The sequence below is a fragment of the Staurois parvus genome, unplaced genomic scaffold, assembly GCF_062004578.1.
Source record: "Staurois parvus isolate SC_StPar_1 unplaced genomic scaffold, SC_StPar_1.0 ptg001471l, whole genome shotgun sequence".
NCBI lineage: Eukaryota > Metazoa > Chordata > Amphibia > Anura > Ranidae > Staurois > Staurois parvus.
This window is the reverse complement of record NW_028319267.1, coordinates 38,888-55,812: the sequence shown is the minus strand read 5'-3', so window position 1 is coordinate 55,812 and position 16,925 is coordinate 38,888. Positions and strand designations below refer to the sequence as shown.

Genomic DNA, 16,925 nt, shown 5'->3' with positions numbered 1-16,925 from the left:
ATGGGGATGATGAGGTCACTGACTGTACTTGGGTGAGAGAACAGAGGAGGACAGTGAGGAGGAGGCAGAACTCCAACGAGGCAGGATGTCCTCCAGGGACAGGCGTAAGGACAGCCAATCGATGGCATCACATGACAGAGCTCCTCAGGGGCGGGGCACTGCTGACTCCATGCAGACTTCCACAAGTTCTCTGGTGTGGGCTTATTCCAACACATGTGCAGCAGACCGCAGCATTGCTATTTGTAGTCTCTGTCTGAAGCAGATCAAGCGTGGCCAAAACACCAGCCGCTTGGGCACCACATGCTGGACCAGACATATGACGAGCCGCCATGCAACCCATTGGTAACATCACCTGAAAGGCCCACATCCGAAAACAGTGCAGACTTCTTCTTGGTCCTCATCTGGGATCTCTACCTCCTCTGTAATACATCCGGTCTTCTCAACAGCCTCCACTGAGAGGAGTGATGGTACAGCAATGGGGGCCACAGGTCCTGCACCCCATCTGATAGCAGTACACCACCTGATCATTTCAGCAGGAACATTTCACTACCCCATTTGCTGAACCGTGAAAAAAATACTGTCCCACCCATCCATATGTCCCACCCATCCACATGTCCCGCCCATCCACATGTCCCGCCCATCCACATGTCCCATCCATCCACATGTCCCACCCATCCACATGTCCTATCCATCCACATGTCCCACCCATCCACATGTCCCAGCCATCCACATGTCCCGCACATCCACATGTCCCACCCATCCACATGTCCCAGCCATCCACATGTCCCGCCCATCCACATGTCCCACCCATCCACATGTACCACCCGTCCACATGTCCCATCCATCAACATGTCCCGCCCGTCCACATGTCCCGCCCATCAACATGTCCCGCCCGTCCACATGTCCCACCCATCAACATGTCCCACCCGTCCACATGTCCCGCCCATCCACATGTCATGCCCATCCACATGTCCCGCCCGTCCACATGTCCCACCCGTCCACATGTCCCGCCCATCCACATGTCCCGCCCATCCACATGTCCCACCCATCCACATGTCCCACCCATTCACATGTCCCACCCATCCACATGTCTCACCCATCCACATGTCCCACCCATCAGCATGTCCCACACATCCACATGTCCCACCCATCCCCATTCTCAGTGTCTAAATGCTAGTCTGGCCAAATTGCTGCATTACAACTTCTGCCTTTCCATCTGGTGACTCCGCCTCCTTCCGTGAATTTGCAGAATGTTCTGTACCACAGTGGCAGGTCCAGAAAAGACAATTCTTATCACGTAAGGCCATTCCAGCTCTGTACCATCATGTGGAAGGCAATGTTTTTGCCTCGTTGGACAGGGCGGTCAGCAGCAAGGTCCACATTACTGACACGTGGTCCAGCAGGCGTGGTCAGGGACGTTACATGTCCTTCACGGCACACTGGGTGACTCTGCTAGCAGCTGGGAAGGATGCAGGACAGGGTTCAGTGCTGGAGCTTGTTCCACCACCACGCCTCCAAAATCTAGTGGTGATTCTGCCACATGTGTCTGCCCCACCCCCTCCTCTTCCTCTGCCTCTATGGCCTCTTCTGCTGAATTGTCCTCTGAACCAGCAGTGCTCCGTAAGCATTCAAGGGGCTACACAAGCAGTCAGGCTAAGAGATGCCACGTGGTGCTTCAGCTGGTCTGTCTAGGGGACAGGAGCCACACCGGGCCAGAGATTCTGTCAGCTCTGCAGGGGCCGGCTCAGAGGTGGTTGACACCACGGCAGATTGAGCCATGATTGGTTGTATGTGACTATGACACCACCCTTCTCTGCCCTCCAACAGGGACACTTGGCACATGTTCCATGCATGGCACACGTCCTGAATTTAGTGGTGCAGTGTGTGACGGGAGTCACTTTGGGTGGGGGGCCCATGGAGCACAGTTCACTTTGGAGAGGTGGGGAGACCCCTGTCTCAGCTCCCCATATCCCTCTTATGTGTAAGTCCCCCTGTGCCTGTTAGGGGTACAGGGTGATCTGTCCTAATATTGGGGGGGGGGGTTGTGAATTGTTTAACGCCATGTGGTTGAATCCCATTTTTCTATTATGTGTCTGGCTTGGGAGCAAACTATTATGGGATGTATGTGTTTGTGTATTGGCTTGGTGGGGAGTGTCTGCTGTGTGTCTCTTGTTACTAAATGTAGATTGCCCCGCCCTGTGACATCATGCAGGGAGGGGGGTTGTTCCCTTGAATGTATATATCGTGTGTCTGTGTTAAAATAAAGCTGTCTATTTCCTGGTTTATTTCAAGACTGGTGATGTCTAGTCCTGTATGGTCATCGGTGGGGTCCGTTGAAACCTCTTGAGGACGCCATGAAAAAACATTTGTGTAGCACCTTTCCAGACAATGGGAGGTCACCATTTCCTGGACAACGTGTTTCTGGGGCTTCGTTCTGCCAAAGGAAGAGCGGTGGAGAAGGTGGCCGGCTGACCGATGCCTTCAAACAGTTCTTTAGTCCTCAGTGCCCAGGGATATTAGGTTTAAGCACCCATCGGCAGGGTCTGCATCATATGGTGCAGGATTATCTAGGGGCAAGAGCAGACTCGGAGACCTTTCCAACTGAACATCCACTGGGTTACTGGGTGTTGAGGATGGATCACTGGCCAGAACTTGCTAAATATGCCATCGAGGTACTGACCTGTCCTGCACCCAGCGTGCTTTCCGAACGGACATTCAGTGCTGCTGGAGGTTGTGTGACGGATAAAAGAGTGCGTCTGTCCACAGACTCCGCTGACCAGCTGACATTTATCAACATGAATCAGTCCTGGATCAACAGCAACTATCTTGTCCCTGATGCTGATGTAACTGATTCCATTTGTTAGGGATCTGGGATCCCTTGAAGACTGCCTATGCTGCCTATCCTATTCCTCAATCCTGATTATGGGCGCTTCCAACTATTTGTTTGGTTTAGGGCCCCACCAACACCCAAGGCCCAATTTTTGAGCACCCGTTTCACAGGTGCATGTCATTTCAATGTTTGTTTACCATTTTTCTGTAATTGTTACCAATTTTTAACTGCGGGGCCCCTGCCTGCACCCAGCAAGAGTGACTGTGAGGGGTTACAGTGTTCAGGCCCCACCAACACCCAAGGCCCAATTTTATTTATTTTGTACTGTCACAGAGCTGGTCCTTCCTTCCCCATCCTCCAGGTTTGCCGGCTGCCACCCTTCTGTCCCATCCATGCTGGGACTTTTAGTCCTCTTTGTCCCTGACACAGGCAGACCTCAGCAGCCCCTCACCCCCCTGGCTTGCAGCCTAGCCTCCTGCTGAAGGAATCCACAAACAGGCCATCTCCTCCCTTCCCCCTCATGCACAAATTCCTGGGCCCCCTGGACAGGTCTGGAGACCTGAGAGACAGGACCTGTTGCCATGGTAACCCGATAGGAAGTATCCGGTTACCAGCTCTATACTTAAGGGTGAGCAGACAAACCCCCCATTGTGTTCTCCTGGCTGTGTGTGTGAGGGAAGGCTGCGCTGAGGGCCAGCTCCTCTCAGCCCCCGTCCTCCTCCTCATCTCCCCAAGCGGCAAGGATGCCCCATCCTACACCGGTGCCCTACACGCCTCCCCATCGCCGGATAGCCCCACAAACAGTGCCAATACTACGGCCCTTACTACCACCATGTTCCACCACCTCACAACGGGGCCCCAGACCGGCCTTAGATAGGCGGTGCTTTGGCTGTGGACAGATTGGTCACTACCAGGCCAGCTGCCCTGCCAAAAAACAGACTCTCGGGCCTAGCTTGCCCCGGCCAGTGAATTCTGTGGATCTGTACCAAGCTCCCGAGGACTTGCCACCACCCCCTTCAGACTGGGATCTTGCTCCTGCAGACAAGGACACCCCCCCAGGAGTCTTTGGCCTACAGCCGGTGGGGGCCCCTACCCAGAGCCTCCAAGGAAAGCACTTGCAAGAGGTCACTGTGGATGGACAAAATGCGGTGGGCTTCCGAGACTCCGGGGCCTTCCTCACCATTGTGGACCCCCGAGTGGTGCACCCTGACGCTGTACAGCCTGGCCCTGGGATAGTGATTCAACTAGCAGGGGGCACCAAACGTTTTATCCCACGTGCTACCGTCAATCTGGACTTTGACTTGGGGCCTAAACGCTGCAACGTGGGTGTAATGGGAGGACTGCCTGCAGATGTGCTTCTTGGGAATGATGTGGGCGATCTTCAATGCCACTTTGTGGGAGCCGTCACACGAAGTCAGGCCTGCCGAGAAACCGCTGAGAGGAAGGAGTCACCCCATCATGTGGACGGACCTCCGCTGCCCGCGGTGAGTGACTCAACTCTGACTGCTGACAGTGCTGGGGTGACATGGGACCGGGACAAGTTTCAAGGGGACTTAGCCACCGACCCCACTCTGACAAGTCTCTGGGCCTGAGCAGGGCTGACTGGTCCGGGGACCGGTGAAAGGATAGTGCAGGAAAATGGGTTGCTGTACCGAGTGGTGGAGACCGATGCCGAAGGAGGGCCCCAGACCGTGGCTAAACAGCTGATAGTTCCCCAACAATTCCGGACCCAACTGCTACACCTTGCTCACGATATTCCCATGGCTGGGCATCAGGGAAAGCTACGGACCGAAAGGAGGTTGGCCCAGGCCTTCTATTGGCCTGGGATGTCCCAATCGGTAGCTTGCTACTGCCGTACCTGCGATACCTGTCAGCGACATGGAAGGACAGGTGGCCTGCGGGCCCCCTTACAGCCCCTACCCATTATTGAGGAGCCATTCCAACGAGTAGTTATTGACATTCTGGGCCCCTTAGCTCGCCCCAGCAAATCTGGAAAGCGGTACATCCTGACCATCGTGGACTATGCTACTCGTTATCCCGTTTTTTTTTTTGTTTTTTTTTCTCTTGACTGGACGTCCGGCGACACGGACGTGTCTCGGCGAGCTCCTGCTCCCCCGGCCCCAATCCGCTGGGCGGCAGCGGACCCTGACGGGGGCCCCACGACCCTCCGGTCCCTGTTCGCCAGCCAGGGAAGGCCACTGGACCTTTCTCCCGGAGCTCCGGGACTTGCGGCCTACCCGGCACCTGAAGCCGCGGCCTCGATTTTTGGCGCGGCCGACCAGGATCGCCGGACATCAGCCCGGACTACTGCCACTCCACTCCTCGGTCCCCGCCGATCAGCCAGCCTCCCCAGGGCCCCCCTCACCGACTCTGGGTCCATCCCCGACCACCGGGTACCAGATCGCCCGGAGCAGCAACTGGATGGTCAGCTTAAGCACCCCCGCGCCCCTACCGCTGCCATCAGGGCCCATCCGGGCCCCTGTGTCTGCTGCCGAGGTCCCCACCAACACCCACAGTCACTCCGTCCCTCCAGCGGAACTCCGGCGGTTCGCAGCAGCTTGAGGCCTACCACGGCACCCGAAGCCGCGGTGTTTCCTGCCAGCCGTGGAATCGCGGTGGGAATTGCGGCCGCGGCGGGACGCCTCCGCTCCTCCGGGAAGCTACCACCACCACCAACGGTCCTGCTAACCCAGGAGGGATCCACCTCCACCCCGACGCTCCAGGACACCAGGTACTTCACCAGGGGCGCCCACTACCCACCAGGGAGCCCAATCACCATCACACCGCCAGCCTCCAGGGACTCACTCAGGGATCCCACCATCCACCTGAAACCCCAAACCACCAGGGACCCTAAGCCACTATCCCTCCAGGGATCGCTACTACCCCACCAGGGATAGCACGGCCACCATCCCACCAGGGATCCCCTGCCCACCACCCCACCTGGGACTACCAGCCAGCCACCACACCAGGGACCGCTCACCCAGCACCCTGATTTCCGGCACGCTATTCCCTCTGGCGATGCCCCGGCGACTAATGGCCCACCACGACCCTTGAAGCCGCGGTCTCTCCTACCGGCCGCAACAGATCACGGTTGAGCACAAACCACGTAGAGCCGACGATCGCTACCGCAACGCCCCGCTCGACTCTGATGACGATCCTTCAACACCTTCAGCGCCTCACGACGCCGAGCCCTCAGCACCCGACGCCTGGCCTCAACAACCCCAGTCACCGAGCCGCCAGCATCACCAGTCGCCGTGCCTACCATCACCCCCAGCCATCGCACCCTACGACCCCTCCACTAGCCGAACCACCGTACCCACTGAAGACATGCCACAGCACCCATGGTCGCCAGCTTACTGCACCCACAGACTGCTGCCAACCAGCTGCCGCCCTCCACCCTCACTCTACCCCTACAGAAGGACTCAAATGACTCTCCCACGGTAATACAGATTCCCCACACCACCTTGCCCTGACCTGTATCCCTTCACCTCCCCTGACCCAACTGTCACCACACCCACCCCAACATGCCTCCTGCACTCCTCCTCCTCATTTTCCTCTCCACCATCCCAAAAATCACCTCCCTCTACCCGCCTACCCCCCCAAAACAGCTCTACATTGCCCCTTCACTACTCCCCTCTCCCCACTACGGCACTCACCACCTCCTCCTGCTACTCCACTCCCCCGTCGACCCACGTGCCACCACTATCAGACCCACACGCTCCTACACTTCCCATCCCCATGCCACCTTCCTCACCCTTCTCCTTCTCCTATCTGCTGGGGACATCTCCCCAAACCCTGGCCCCTCGCCACCTCACCCCTCCTCTAGGGACCCCCCTGCTCCCGCCAGCTGCCGTAACCCCCTCAACCTCATATCTGTGCCCCTTCTCCCCGCATTCATCACCCTCTCCACCTGCCCTCGCCGACTCTTCTCCACCTTCAACTCCCTGCTCTCTCCCCCCCCTCCTCCACTCAGTACCTCACTCACCGCCCACGAGATTGCCACTCATTTCCACAACAAAATTGATGCAATCCGTCAGGACATAGTCAACTCGCAATCTACCTCCCCACCTAGCCTCCCCCCCCTATCTCCCCCTCATCTCTTCCCTCCTCTGACCTCGCAACCGCACTGCCCCCCTCCACACCCAAGACCCCGCTTACCGTAACCCCACCAGCTCTGCACTCCTTCAGCCCCGCTACCACTGAGGAAGTCACCAGGGTCTTCTCAGAAGCCCGCCTCACTACCTGCCCCCTAGACCCTATCCCCTCTCGACTCCTCCAGTCACCCCCCTCTTCCCTCATCTGCTCCCTCACCCACATCTTCAATCTCTCCCTCTCTACCGGCGTATTCCCCTCCCCCCTAAAGCACGCGCACATCACCCCCATACTCAAAAAGCCCTCCCTGGACCCCTCTGACCCAAACAACCTCAGATCCATCTCCCTGCTGCCACTCACTTCCAAACTCCTGGAGCGCTTAGTCTACAACCGCCTAAGCGCCCACCTAACTGACAACAACCTCCTTGATCCACTACAGTCCGGCTTCCGTCCCCTACACTCCACCGAAACCGCCCTTCTCAAAATCACCAACGACCTACTAACCGCCAAAGGCGACTACTCTGTCCTCCTCCTCCTGGACCTCTCCGCGGCCTTCGACACAGTTGACCACCCCCTCCTCCTTAACAAACTACTCTCCCTTGGCATCAGAGAAACCGCTCTCTCCTGGTTCTCCTCTTACCTATCCCGACGCTCCTTCAGCGTTTCCTACAATGGTGCCACCTCCCCTTCCCTCCCCCTCTCTGTTGGGGTCCCCCAGGGCTCTGTCCTTGGACCCCTTCTCTTCTCCATCTACACCTCCTCCCTTGGCAAACTCATACACTCCCACGGCTTCAACTACCATCTCTATGCTGATGACACTCAAATTTACCTCTCCACCCCCCACCTCACCCCCACATTCTCCGCCCGCATCACTCACCTCCTAAACGACATCTCTGACTGGATGTCGCTCCATTTCCTCAAACTCAACCTCTCCAAAACCGAGCTTCTCGTCTTCCCTCCTGCCCGCGCCCCCCCCCCCATCCTATCCATCACTACTAACATCACCACCATCAATCCCGCCCCGCAAGCCAAAATACTTGGAGTCATTCTGGACTCTAACCTCCCCTTTCCAACCTCATGTCAAATCACTGACAAACACATGCAGGCTCCACCTCCGCAATATCGCCAAAATACGCTCCTTCCTTACCCCAGACACCGCTAAACTACTTGTACACTCCCTGATTATCTCACGCCTTGACTACTGCAACTCCCTCCTCACCGGCCTACCCCAGTGCAGGCTCTCCCCGCTTCAGACCATCCTGAACTCAGCGGCTAGACTCATCCACCTCACCATCCGCTCCACCTCTGCCACCCCCCTCTGCCTCTCCCTCCACTGGCTCCCTATCGCCCAACGCATCAAATTCAAACTACTCACTCTGACCTACAAAGCCATTCACAACACTGCCCCTAACTACCTCACCGACCTGATTCCCAAGTACCACCCTACCCGTACCCTTCGCTCTTCACAGGACCTCCTTCTATCCTGCTCCCTGGTCTCCTCCTCACACGCACGTCTGCAAGACTTCTCCAGGTCCTCCCCCATCCTCTGGAACTCACTACCCCAATCCATCAGACTGTCACCTTCCCTCCTCACCTTCAGGCGCTCCCTGAAAACCCACCTCTTCAGGGAAGCCTACCCCACCCTCACCTAACTGCTGCTCTCCTTCATTCCTCCTACCACTCCATCCCCCACAGCCACTTCCTCCTGTACCACTACCCCCTCCCTCCTAGATTGTAAGCTCGAAAGAGTAGGGCCCTCTTACCCCTCGTGTGCTGTTCGTAGTTGCTGTAATGTTTTATGTATTGTCCCCCCTCTATTGTACAGCGCTGAGCAAACCCTTTGGCGCTATATAAACTCAATGTAATGTAATGTAATGTAATCCCGAAGCAGTCGCCCTGTCCAGCATCACAGCTCCCAAAGTTGCAGAAGCCATGGTTACCGTTTTCACCCGAGTGGGCTTCCCTGCTGAAATCCTGTCAGATCAGGGGACTCAGTTCATGTCAGGCCTTGTTCAGTCCCTCTGGCAGACCTGTGGAGTGCGGGCCATCCGGACAAGCCCTATCACCCCCAGACCAATGGACTGTGTGAACGCTTCAACGGGACCCTGAAGGCCATGCTATGGGCCTTTGTAGACCTAGAGCCAGACTGGGAAAGATACCTGCTCCACCTCCTCTTTGCCTACCGGGAGGTGCCGCAGGAATCTACCGGATTTTCCCCCTTTGAACTGCTGTATGGGCGGAAAATCCGCGGCCCCCTGACCCTACTGAAGGAATACTGGGAGGGTCAACTACCAGATACCAGGGTCCCTGTGGTGCCCTATGTCTTGGAACTGCGTGAAAAGATGGGACAACTAGCCGGCCTAGCAGCTGACCATCTCCAAGCAGCCCAGGTCTGGCAAAAGACATGGTATGACCGCAAGGCACGCACCCGGGAGTTTACTGAAAACCAACAGGTCCTCATGATTGTCCCAAATCCCCAGAACAAATTGCAAACCACATGGGAGGGACCCTTCCGTGTCATTAGGAAAGTGAATGACACTAACAATATTCTTGGACTAGATGATCGGGGGGAGACGGCAGAAGACGGTACATGTCAATATGATCAAGGAGTACCATGACTGAAACCCCCTTGTTATGGCCGTCTGCCCAATACCCTCTGAGGAGGAGGAAGAGGCCGTACCGGACCTCCTGGAAGCAGCACGCCATCCAACTGATGTGCACCAGGTGCCCCTGAGTCTGCAGCTGAACCCGGGGCAACAGAGGGCCATGAATGCTGTCCTGGGCCAGCGCAGTTCTGCTTTTTCGGCCCGGCCTGGAAAAACTACTATCACCACTCACCATGTGGAGACCCTGGGAACCCGGCCCCTCCAGCAAGCCCCATATCGTGTCCCCGAAGCTGTTAAGAACACTATGAGACAGGAACTGAACGAAATGCTGGATATGGGAATTATTCAGCCCTCCCAGAGCCCCTGGGCCTCTCCAGTTCTTGTCCCCAAGAAATATGGCAGCATCCGCTTTTGTGTTGACTACCGACGCCTCAATGACCACACGGTTAGTGACGCCTACCCGATGCCCCGTATCGATGACCTACTGGACCGGCTGGCTGGAGCCCGCTATGTCACTACTCTGGACTTGAGCAAGGGCTACTGGCAAATCCCGTTATCTTCAGAGGGTCGGGAGCGCTCTGCCTTCATCACCCCCTTCAGCCTGTTCGAGTTTCTCAACATGATTTTTGGCATGAAGAATGCTCCTGCCACCTTCCAGCGCACGGTGGGCCAGCTGCTGCGGGGCTGTCATGACTTTGCCTGCGCCTACCTGGATGACATCGCCATCTTTAGTGAATCATGGGAAGACCACCTCCAGCATGTGGGCTTTGTCCTGGACCAAATTGCAGGGGCCAACCTCACGATTCGACCAGACAAGTGCCAGATGGGGATGGCGGAGGTGCAATATTTAGGACACCGGGTGGGAGGGGGTAAACTGCGCCCAGAACCGGCTAAAATAGAAGCCATTAAGGAATGGCCCACCCCCCAGACCAAGAAACAGGTTATGGTGTTCCTGGGCACTGCTATTACCGCAAATTTGTTCCTCATTTCAGCACGATTGCGAAGCCCCTCACAGATCTCACCAAGAAGACCATGCCCCAGATGGTAACCTGGACCCCGGCCTGCCAGACCGCATTTGGTCGGCTGAAGGAGGCCCTTTCCCATGACCCCGTCCTAGCAGCGCCCAACTACCAGCGAAGGTTCATCGTGCAGACAGATGCCTCCACTTATGGGCTGGGGGGCGTCCTCAGCCAGGTAAATGAGGGAGAGGAGCACCCTGTGGCCTTCCTTAGCAGGAAACTATTAGACTGGGAGGTGGCCTATGCCACCATAGAGAAGGAGTGCCTGGCCATAGTGTGGGCGCTGAAGAAACTTCAACCCTATTTGTATGGCCGGGAGTTCACCATCCTCACGGACCATAACCCCCTCACCTGGCTGAATTGGGTCTCCGGGGATAATGGCCGCCTCTTACGATGGAGCCTGGCCTTACAACCCTACAATTTCACCATCCAATACCGACGGGGAAGCCAGCACCACAATGCAGATGGGCTGTCCCGTCAGCAAGACCCCCAGTAAATGCAGTCCACAAGTGCCTCTACGGAAACCTGTTGAGGTTCCCCTGGCGGCACTTGTAGAATGGAGGGGGGAGGGGTGTCACGGAGCTGGTCATTCCTTCCCCATCCTCCAGGTTTGCTGGCTGCCACCCTTCTGTCCCATCCATGCTGGGACTTCTAGTCCTCTTTGTCCCTGACACAGGCAGCCCTCAGCAGCCCCTCACCCCCCTGGCTTGCAGCCTGGCCTCCTGCTGAAGGAATCCACAAACAGGCCATCTCCTCCCTTCCCCCTCATGCACAAATTCCTGGGCCCCCTGGACAGGTTTGGAGACCTGAGAGACAGGACCCGTTGCCATGGTAACCCGATAGGAAGTATCCGGTTACCAGCTCTATACTTAAGGGTGAGCAGACAAACCTCCATTGTGTTCTTCTGGCTGCGTGTGTGAGGGAAGGCTGTGCTGAGGGCCAGCTCCTCTCATCCCCCGTCCTCCTCCTCATCCCCCGGACTGTCTGTGCTGCCTGGAATCCCTGCACTGTGGAGGAATCTTCTGCTGTCCCCGTGAATCTGCCTGGATCTATCACCTACCTGGACTTAACCCCTTGTTCTCCGTGAACCTGCCTGGACTTAACCCATCCCTGCCTGGAGCCTCCTGTGTGGACTAACCCTGCGGATTACCATACCCCTGTTGTTCCATATTGCCTTCCGGAGAACTGTACTGTGTTGCTGTGTCTGGTGTGGATCTGTGGACTAAAGAACCTGTTGTCTGTGCCCCAAAAACCTCCCCAATAAAAGCACGTTGGGTTCCGTGCAATCTGTCTCTGTGTGCTCTCTGGTTCTCTTGACATGTACCCCTTACTCATTCACAAGGGGGGCAGCATCAGGGTGCCCCCTTATTTAAAGGTGTACCCTGATGCTAATGAGCCCCCTACCTGCAGACCCCCGCAACCAGGGTTTTGTGGAAGAGGACCTTGTCTCCATGCCGAGGGCATGTGGCCTGGTATGGCCCAGGGAGGAGAGGGCCGCTCGTTCATCCCCCCCTTTCAGGCCTACAAGGCCTGCGCTCGGATAAGGAGTCTGGCTGGAAGTTTGGAGGGACCCCACACTTTTTCCCCTTATTTTTGGGGGGTGGGGTTCTCCTTAGAAGTCCTATCAGGCCTAATTGGTTTTAAAAGAAAATTTCACTATGGGGTCACTACCTTCCCACCAGACCTAAAGGGTCTGTTAAGGATTAGGGGGGACCCCACATGGCTTTTTTTAATATAAATGTCAGTTGTGGTGCAGCAGGTCCTATACATTGTACAGATGTGCAACTTTGCAGGGAGTTTATGGGGACCCCCCCAGGCATGAGAATTACATTTTTAATTTTTTTTTTCCTTTAAGCAATGAAAAATGACAGCCCCTTTAAAATTGGTACTTTTTTTTATCTCTACTGATTCCTGTCCCTCAGGGCCGTCCCCGAGTCCCCATACCACTTCTGGGGCCAATAACTGCCATAAAAGCCTTCAGAATGGTCACTTTTCCATTTACAAGTTCCAGTCCCATAGACTTGCATTGAGTTCAAAGTTTGCGGTTGAACTTTCATCAATTTTGAATGTTGGACCGCGAACCGAACAGGGGGGTGTTGGACCCGTCACTACTTATTACATGTCTGTGTCCTTCTGTAGAAGAATTCTTCTAGCTACGTGTCTCAGTCCCAGCCTCTCCCTGTGTAGGAATGTACACCTCGCCCCGTGTAGGAGGGTACAGAACGGGTCACATTGGATACGGAATGTCAGAGACTTTCCCCGTCATTCTGTCTTCTGCTCTCAGCGATGGCGTCTTCTGATCTGAGGAAGGAGCTGGAATGTTCCATCTGTCTGAACATTTATACAGATCCTGTAACCCTGAGATGTGGACACAACTTCTGCCGGGACTGTATTGGCCGTGTGTTGGATACACAGGAGGAGTCTGTAGATTATTCCTGTCCTGAATGCAGAGAAGAGTTCCAGGACCGTCCTGCACTGAGGAGGAACATAACACTACGTAACGTAGTGGAGAACTTCCAGTCTACCCATCCAGAGCAGGAGGAGTCCGGGGTCTTCTGTACTCACTGTATTCACACTCCTGTACCGGCTGTGAAATCCTGTCTGCTGTGTGAAGCTTCTCTGTGTGACAACCACCTGAGAGTCCACAGCAAGTCACCAGAACACGTCCTATGTGACCCCACCACTTCCCTGAAGGACAGGAAATGCTCCATCCATAAGAAGATCCTGGAGTATTACTGCACCGAGGACTCCACCTGTATCTGTGTGTCCTGCACTTTGGCTGGAGAACATCGGGGACACCAGGTGGAGACTCTGGAGGAGGCCTCTGAGATGAAGAAGAAGAAACTGAGGAATGTTCTGCAGAAACTGATGACAGAGAGAGAGGAGATGGAGAAAAGAGTCCAGAGTCTGAAGGAACGCAGGAGGAAAGTACAAGGAAAAGCAGATGATGAAACCAAGAGAGTCACTGCCCTGTTCAGAGACCTCAGGAGACGTCTGGAAGACCTGGAGAAGAGAGTCCTGAGGGACATCTCCGGGTGGGCAGAGCGGGTCTCCCGTCCCATGTTGGATTATATTCGGGATCTGGAAATAAAGAAGGAGGAGCTGTCCAGGAAGATGAGGGACATTGAGAAGCTGTGTAACATGACGGATCCACTGACTGTCCTACAGGAATCAGACACAGGTGACTTGTGTGATACTGAGGATGGAGATGATGAGGACAGAGAGAGACATGAGAACCTCCTCCATGATGGAGGGGATGGGGATGTGGGGGGGATCTCACACACATTACACACGGGTTTATCTGATATCATGTCTGGGGTCAATGTACAGAAATGTACAGGCACACATGTCTCTCCACATTCTACTACAAAGGGCAAAGGTCCCATCAATGGTCCACCATCCAGGCCAGACCCCCAACCCTCCCCCACTGGAGGACCAAATATTGGGGCTGTACAGCAAACACGGGGGGTGTCGGGGGTTACAGACATATTACTGGATGTGAGGACAGCTAGTAATCTTCTACATATATCAAATGACGGGAAAACTGCATCCTGGTCATTACATCAGAATCGGCCAGAAACACCAGAGAGGTTCCAGTGTCCTCAGGTGATGAGCAGTCAGAGCTTCTCCTCCGGGAGACATTACTGGGACGTGGATGTCGGGGGGGTAGATCACTGGAGAGTCGGGATGTGTTACCCCAATATAGACAGGAGAGGAGGTCAGTCACGGATTGGAGATAATAAGAAGTCCTGGGGGTTGGAGAGGTGGGGGGGGTTGGGGGGTGATGAGTACTCAGTGGTACATGACAGGAAGAAGACCCCATTCCCCGGCGGTGTCTCCAGTACCAGAGTCAGGATAGATCTGGATTATGAGGCCGGGCGGATCTCCTTCTATGATGTGTGTGACCCGATCCGACACCTCCACACCTTCACCACCACCTTCACTCAGCCCCTCCATGCCGGGGTATTTGTATTTGGAGGTGGTATAAAGATATGTGGGAGGAGCCAGAAGTGAGAGATCCGCCCAGAGACATCACAAGGGGGGTGATCTGATTGGTGATTGGTGCAATACTCAGCCAATAGGAGGAAGGGCAGGAAACAGGAGTGATTTGTGGAGAAAGCTGCAGGTTCCGGGGCCGTCATCTTCATCCTAAACCTCACTTCACTCCCTAGTGTGTCACTGACCAGGAACAAGCATGCAGGAGGTCCGAGTGTTCCGCCTTCACTGGATGCATGCTTGTCACACTTATTTTTTACAGCGGCAATAAAATGACAGCTGAAAAATTTGGTTTTTTGACAGTTGAAACATAACAGCTTTTTTTGACAGTGACATAAAAAACTGTTAATTTTTGACAATGGAAACAAATGAGGGTTTTTATGACAATTAAAAGATGACACGTTTATTTGTAGTTTAAAAATGACAGTTATTTTTGATAGTGTGAAAAAATGATACTGTCATTTTTCAACTGACAAAACAATGGCATTTTCCAATTGTGAACTTCATTTTTTCAATTGTCATTTTTTTTTTCAACTGTCATAAATCAACTGTCTTTTTTGCCACTGTCAAAACACCTGTTATTTTTTTACTGTACAAAAACTCTCATTTTTCAATTGCTAATTGTTCCACTGTCAAAAATTAACTGTCATATTTAAATGTTGAAAAAACCCCTCATTTTTCAATTCCCAATTTATTGCCAATATAAAAATATAACTAATTTTTTCAACAGTAAAAAAAACACTCAATTTTTATTTGCCTTTTTTCCACTGTAAAAAAATAGCTGTCATTTTTCAACTGACAAAAAATAATTTTTCTACTGTCAAAAATAAATGTTTATAAACTGACAGAAAAACTTTAATTTATCAACTGTCAAAAAAAAACATCTATTATTTTAATGTGATTTTTTTTCTCTGTCAAAAATGATCTGCATTTTATTGCCACTGTAAAATAAACTGTCATTTTTCAACTGTCAATAATTACCTGTCATTTATTGCTTTTGTGTTTGGTGTTTGTGTTCTCAGTTCCTGGGGGCCCATGGCTGGTGGGGGGGACACATTGTGGGGTGTCACTGTTCTCAGTACTGGGAGCCCATGGCTGGTGGTGGGGGACACATTGTGGGGTGTCACTGTTCTCAGTACCTGGGAGCCCATGGCTGGTGGGGGGGATACATTGTGGAGTGTCACTGTTCTCAGTACCTGGGAGCCCATGGCTGGTGGGGGGGACACATTGTGGGGTGTCACTGTTCTCAGTACTGGGGAGCCCATGGCTGGTGGGGGGGACACATTGTGGGGTGTCACTGTTCTCAGTACTGGGAGCCCATGGCTGGTGGGGGGGACACATTGTGGGGTGTCACTGTTCTCAGTACTGGGAGCCCATGGTTGGTGGGGGGGGGACACATTGTGGGGTGTCACTGTTCTCAGTACTGGGAGCCCATGGCTGGTGGGGGGACACATTTTGGGGTGTCACTGTTCTCAGTACTGGGGGTCCATGGCTGGTGGGGGGACACATTTTGGGGTATCACTGTTCTCAGTACCTGGGAGCCCATGGCTGGTGGTGGGGGACACATTGTGGGGTGTCACTGTTCTCAGTACTGGGAGCCCATGGCTGGTGGTGGGGGACACATTGTGGGGTGTCACTGTTCTCAGTACCTGGGAGCCCATGGCTGTGGTGGGGGACACATTGTGGGGTGTCACTGTTCTCAGTACTGGGAGCCCATGGCTGTGGTGGGGGACACATTGTGGGGTGTCACTGTTCTCAGTACTGGGAGCCCATGGCTGGTGGGGGACACACATTGTGGGGTGTCACTGTTCTCAGTACTGGGAGCCCATGGCTGGTGGTGGGGGACACATTGTGGGGTGTCACTGTTCTCAGTACTGGGAGCCCATGGCTGGTGGGGGGGACACATTGTGGGGTGTCACTGTTCTCAGTACTGGGGTCCATGGCTGGTGGTGGGGGACGCATTGTGGGGTGTCACTGTTCTCAATACTGGGAGCCCATGGCTGGTGGTGGGGGACACATTGTGGGGTGTCACTGTTCTCAGTACTGGGAGCCCATGGCTGGTGGGGGGGACACATTGTGGGGTGTCACTGTTCTCAGTACTGGGAGCCCATGGCTGGTGGGGGGGACACATTGTGGGGTGTCACTGTTCTCAGTTCCTGGGAGCCCATGGCTGGTGGGGGGACACATTGCGGGGGGTCACTGTTCTCAGTACTGGGAGCCCATGGCTGGTGGGGGGGACACATTGTGGGGTGTCACTGTTCTCAGTACTGGGGTCCATGGCTGGTGGTGGGGGACGCATTGTGGGGTGTCACTGTTCTCAATACTGGGAGCCCATGGCTGGTGGTGGGGGACACATTGTGGGGTGTCACTGTTCTCAGTACT

At 54.6% G+C, this 16,925-nt stretch overlaps 1 protein-coding gene across 1 annotated transcript; it reads left to right on the top strand.

Annotated features, from left to right (window-relative positions):
• Nucleotides 1–12,832: 12,832 nt before the first annotated feature.
• LOC149435801 (E3 ubiquitin/ISG15 ligase TRIM25-like) lies at nt 12,833–15,520 on the top strand. The gene has a single exon (XM_089662421.1). It carries the CDS (start codon nt 12,834–12,836, stop codon nt 14,559–14,561), a length of 1,728 nt encoding a protein of 575 aa, XP_089518547.1. The 5' UTR covers nt 12,833; the 3' UTR covers nt 14,562–15,520.
• Nucleotides 15,521–16,925: the final 1,405 nt, after the last annotated feature.

Excerpts from the sequence above, each read along its gene's own strand:
- LOC149435801 (XM_089662421.1), top strand. The coding sequence starts at position 12,834 with ATGGCGTCTTCTGATCTGAGGAAGGAGCTGGAATGTTCCATCTGTCTG.